The following is a 5,389-nucleotide window of genomic DNA, read 5'->3' as shown; positions in this document are numbered from 1 at the left end:
GGGGCGGCGCCGGCGCGACGCCACCCGCCGCCGAGGTCATCCGCGGCGGCATGAAGAGGCCGCGCACGAGGCCGATGCTCGAAGGAGCTCCGGCGGTGGCGAGGCCAACGCTCCCCGCGCTAGGGTTGCGGCGGTGGAGGGGTCGCGGCTGTAGGATGGGGTGAGCGGGGTGCCGGCGCGTGCGTTCACCGGGTCAAGTTCGCCGGCGCCGGCGCGCGCGGGGCGAAGGTGCGGGGAGGAGAGAGTGCGGCGCGAGCGCTCGTGTGTGACGCGCGTGGAAGCGGGCGTCCCAAATACACAGCGCGAGTTGGCGATTCGGACCGCGCGCCCAACTCCATATGCCGCGCGTGCGGTTATTGCGTGCCCGCTGAAGCTTGTCTACCAGTTGCGCGCGCGCTAAAATGGCAAAATTTACGGCGCGGCGCTTGTTTAGCGCGGCTGTCGGAGATGCTCTAACACGGTGACACTGAATATTTCCTACGATGAACAAATGAAAGAGACATGCTTGACCTAAGCACGTCATCAGTTAAGAAAAGAAAATACAGCTAAGACAAGATAAGGCAGCAGCTTTAATAAAATATCATTTGATTAAAAGAGCACCATTTTGCGGATATTTCCTCGGATGAGTGAACAAATTAAAGAAAGAGACATGCTTGACTAAGCGCGTCAGCTGAGAAAAGAAAAATACAACCAAGATAAGATGGCACCTCAGTCAGTCGCCGCTACAAAACCACACCTCGCACAGGCTGTCGAATCCTGTAGAGGATTGAAGGCGAGAGAGAGAGAGAGGGAGAAAAAGAAATCAGAAGAAAGAAAGCAGGAATCATTTCGCCGCTGGATGAGACCGAAGCAGCCAGGCAGCAGGGAAACAGTAATCCAATTATCCAAAGAAGAGGAGAGGAGAGGGGGCTCGAACTGTCAACGGATGGTGATGCCCATTTGCTGCTGCGTAGGCCATGGGCATTTGATTAGCACCAGTATCATGCTGGACGATGATGTCTTTGTAGCGTTGCGATCATGGCGATGAGGACGACACGCACGCCCATGCCTATCCGTAGCGCGGGAGACCAGACCAGACCAGCAGCCCCTCCCCTCCCTCTGGGTCCGCTGTTTGGCCACCCACCACATTTTTTTGGGGGGGTTCGTGCTCTGGCTAATCATGGTACACTACCTGCTATAATCGTATTCGGTCGTTGCCCACCATAGCACTAACCCTTATTTTGTTGATGGGAGGAGAAGATGACCAGAGCACTAGCTTTGAATATGTTGGAATCATCTTTTCTTCCTCTTTTTGTTGGAAAGTGTCGTCTTTCCCCTGGTAGAAAATTTGGGGTCTTTTGGTCGCCGAAAGTTCCTAGGTATACATAAGACGGTTTAGTTTCCAACAAGGCCGGAAAAAATGTCTCGCCTTATGAACAACATTCTAATTTTTTTATGGATTTGCTACTCATTTGTCCCTTAATATAAGACGTTTGGTATTTCTTAGGTATCCTAAAATCAGTTTTACTAAAGCACATCTAAGTATTATTGCACATTTAAGTCATATGTCATTGATTTTACGATAAGATTCATGTAGGCATTTTCTTTTATCTTCTTTCTAGTTTGATTGAGTCACTTAGATGTGCAATAACGATGTGCCCTAAACAGACCCTTCGAAAATAGTTTTAGGATATGGTTGGAAATAGTTTTTAAGATTGGCCGATTCGCTCCGAGAGCTCTGCTGAAGACATTCTTCACTAATATCACTATGACTTTTGAAATTATGTGCGGTAGCAATAACAAACCAAATTTGCCGAGTAGTGGGGTCGTGAGCTATGCTTTGGCTAAACCCGATACATCTTAATTCCGTAATGTCTTTGAAATCCTCTAGATAGGACGGATAACGATGACTTGATTAGCTATGGACCCGGGGTGTGTGCAAGCCAGGATGCAAGGCGGTTAAATTCCCCTTGTTTGGGACGGACCCGATAGAGAGAGAACGCAGGAACCTCCTCAAGCTAAATAAAGCAGCAGAGTCTGTGCCCATTTCCTCTATGATCGAAATACACTCTGAAACGGGACTTGAAGCAGGAAAGCACGGACTTGGGTTAAGTTTGAGGACAATCAAGGAGGCGGAGGAAGAGCTGAAAAAATGGCTGGTTGCAAAAAATAAAACCAGGCAACTGTTCTGTATGTGGCCTATTCTTTTTATGATTTGACTGGGGCGAAAAAATTAGGCCAGTTCAATTTTCAAATGAGTCGGTGTCGCTTGGCCTGTTGCTGAGACGGAGTAGCCGGGAAGCGAGGCCAAGTACGGTGTACTCCAGCTCAACAAAACAAAATACGAAATACGGTGTACTCGGATATTTGTTGCTGTTGCTGTCGTCATGATCCAGTTGCTTCTCTAGTCAACATCTGCCTACGTGTCCCATATGAGCGCATGTGCCTCCACAGTACACTCGAGCACTGCTCGACATGGACAGCCATCCATCATTCAGAAAGCGCTACTGATGGTGTTACTGCGTGGTAAAATGTAAGTATCATCTGCAAAACTAACAGTAACAGTGCTTCTTCTCGGTGCCGCACAGCACAGATCTCATGGATTTGGCGGCACCAAATCGCCGAGATGTATCCAGTCCATAGATCTTGTTCACAGGATTATACAGTTCCTCAATCGTACTATCATACACTGTAGGGAATATGTACAATTTGCTTCCTTTTTGGTGCCTCAAAATGGCTCAAGGAGATGCGGAGGGGAAAGGGCGGCGGGCGGAGGCATCAAATCAAGAACCTGGCTGCGGTTTCGCCGGCCGCGGCGTGCTGCTCTCGCCGTCGGCCTGGGCGGGGCCCATCTCCAGGTCGTGGCCTGGCTGCGGCGGCGGTGGTGGCGGGGGCGTCGCGCCGCCGCAGCCGAGCAGCCGCCGGAGGGCCGCTACTCTCGCCGCCTCGACCACGGCCGCGACGCCGGCGATCGGGCCCTGGGAGGGCTGAGGTGCCTGCGGTCCCACCGGCTGCCGCGGCGTGCCGCCGGTTGCCACGGTGTCCTGGGAGCCGAAGAAGAGCACGTTGGTGGGGAAGATGGGCGACTCCGGATCGGCCTCGGGGGGCTGCACGGTCGGCGCCTCGTCGGCGACCGCGCACCGGCAGAGCGGGCAGGTGGAGTGCGAGCGGAGCCACATGTCGACGCACTCCACGTGGAACGAGTGGCCGCACCGCGGCAGCAGGCGCGCGGCGTCCCCGGCGGCGAGCTCCGTGATGCAGACGGCGCAGTCGGCCGCGGGGTCCCCCTGGGCGACCTCCCTCCGCGGCAGCGCCACGATGGCCGTCTCGTCCAGGCCCCGCCCGTGGCAGGGGCCCCCGAAGACGAACCGCGGCCCCCGGCCCCTGCCGTCCGCTCCCGCGCCGCCGCCGCCGCCGATTGCGGGCGCGGCGCCCCGGTAGCGCTTGGCGCAGAGGAAGAGGTAGAAGCAGACGACGAAGGTGATGAAGATGGCGGCCGCCGCGGCCAGCATGGTGGCCGCCGCCGCCACGGATGTCCCCGTCACCGACATCGATCCGTCCTCGCCCCCCAAATCGCGGCCTCTTCTGCTCCTCCCGACGACCCTCTCTTTCCCAGCCGCGCGTTCTCGGCTGGGAATTGTGGGGGTTTGCTTGCAAGAGATTTGTGTGTGTGTGTGTGTGTGAGAAGTGGATTTGGGCCGAACAGGCGAGAGGTGTTATACCACTAGCACATACATAGTCGCCGCGCTCCTCTGTGAGCCTTTTTATATAAAGAAAATATACAGAAAATGTGAGCTTTTTATAGTATTTTTAACAGAGAAATGTAAGCTTTTGATGAATATATATACAGTTGGTCTCAAACTATCCCTTGCCAAAAGGTTTCGACATAACCATAATTCACAAACTTAGCCGCTACAAAGATAGCTTACATTCAATATATTGTTCTCGACGTAACATGGCGTCAGTGGCGGAAGCAGGAATTACTAAAATTGCAAGTTGAGGGAGCTTATAATTGCTTTAAGAAAAATGACAATGACAATAATTAACACAATCCCCCCCCCTTCCCACCCCCTCCGTCGCCTCCTCTGGCGACACGGGGGAACCCTAGCCGCCGCCGCCGCTAGGACCTCCCTCGCCGCCCTTCCCCGCATCGCCACCGCCGGAGGGCCAGCCGGCGAAGCCGCGCCGAGCCCTAGGAAGGTGGCGGCGGAGCGGATCTGGCCTCCCGCGCACTCCTCCACCCCGCCTCGCAGCACGCCCCGACCCCTCTGCGCCTTGATCCCCGCCCCCTCCACGGCGGTTGGCTCCGGCGGGGCTGCGACGTGCCCTGGCCACGCTCCGGTCCTACTCCTCCGCCACCCCGACCCCCCGGCGCGGTTCTGGGATGGCCCTGTGGTCATTCCCTGTTCGTTTCGGGTGCCCCCCCACCAGCGGCTGCCATCACTCCTGCCAGTCCGGCGGGGGATGCGGCGTGCCTGGTAGCGGCCATGGGCGCCCATCCACGCAACCCTCCCCTCCCTCCCCCCGGTGGCCCTGCCTGCCACTGGTGTTTGGGTTGGGCGTGGGCCGCGGCCGGTTGCAGGGGTGCTCGTGGTCTGGCTTGTGCAGCCCCCTGTCGGTGTCAAAACCGGCGGATCTCGGGTAGGGGGTCCCGAACTGTGCGTCTAAGGTCGATGGTAACAGGAGACGGGGGACATGATGTTTACCCAGGTTTGGGCCCTCTCTATGGAGGTAATACCCTACTTCCTGCTTGATTGATCTTGATGAATATAAGTATTACAAGAGTTGATCTACCTCGAGATCGTAATGGCTAAAACCATAAAAGTCTAGCCTGTATGACTATGATTATGGTCGCCTCTACGGACTAAGCCCTCCGGTTTATATAGACACCGGAGGGGACTGGGGTTGTACAAAGTCGGTTGCAGAGAAAGGAATCTTCATATCAGGACACCAAGCTTGACTTCCACGCCAAGGAGAGTCCCATCCGGACACGGGAGAGAGTCTTCGGTCTTGTATCTTCACAGCCCATCAGTCCGGCCTACGTATCATAGTCCGGACGCCCGAGGACCCCTTAATCCAGGACTCCCTCAGTAGCCCCTGAACCAGGTTTCAATGGCGAGGTGTCCGGCGCGCAGATTGTCTTCGGCATTGCAAGGCGGGTTCCTTCTCCGAATACTCCAACACAGCCTGCGAACACAACGAACGTGTCCGGCTCTGCAAAACAAGTACCACACACCACCGCAGAGAGTATAATATTTCACGAGTCCAATCCGCTGACAACTTTTTTGTAGCATGACATCACGTCACCACCCGGTTATTATATCGAACCGTTTTAGCCTGTCGCTCCATGCTCCGAGACGCGGTTTCATTGGCACGTCTTGTCGAAGCAGGGATCGTGCCCCCTTATTGC

General features: G+C 55.4%; 1 protein-coding gene across 1 annotated transcript; it reads right to left on the bottom strand.

Annotated features, from left to right (window-relative positions):
* Positions 1-2,528: 2,528 nt before the first annotated feature.
* LOC123122895 (E3 ubiquitin-protein ligase EL5) lies at positions 2,529-3,759 on the bottom strand. The gene has a single exon (XM_044543269.1). The coding sequence runs from the start codon at positions 3,528-3,530 to the stop codon at positions 2,763-2,765; it is 768 nt and encodes a 255-aa protein (XP_044399204.1). The 5' UTR covers positions 3,531-3,759; the 3' UTR covers positions 2,529-2,762.
* Positions 3,760-5,389: the final 1,630 nt, after the last annotated feature.

This window comes from Triticum aestivum, chromosome 5D (assembly GCF_018294505.1).
Source record: "Triticum aestivum cultivar Chinese Spring chromosome 5D, IWGSC CS RefSeq v2.1, whole genome shotgun sequence".
Classification (NCBI taxonomy): Eukaryota; Viridiplantae; Streptophyta; class Magnoliopsida; order Poales; family Poaceae; genus Triticum; species Triticum aestivum.
This window is presented reverse-complemented; position numbering and strand designations above follow the sequence as displayed.

What these genes read in the sequence shown, in the direction of transcription:
- LOC123122895 (XM_044543269.1), bottom strand. Translation starts at nt 3,530, where the DNA reads ATGTCGGTGACGGGGACATCCGTGGCGGCGGCGGCCACCATGCTGGCC.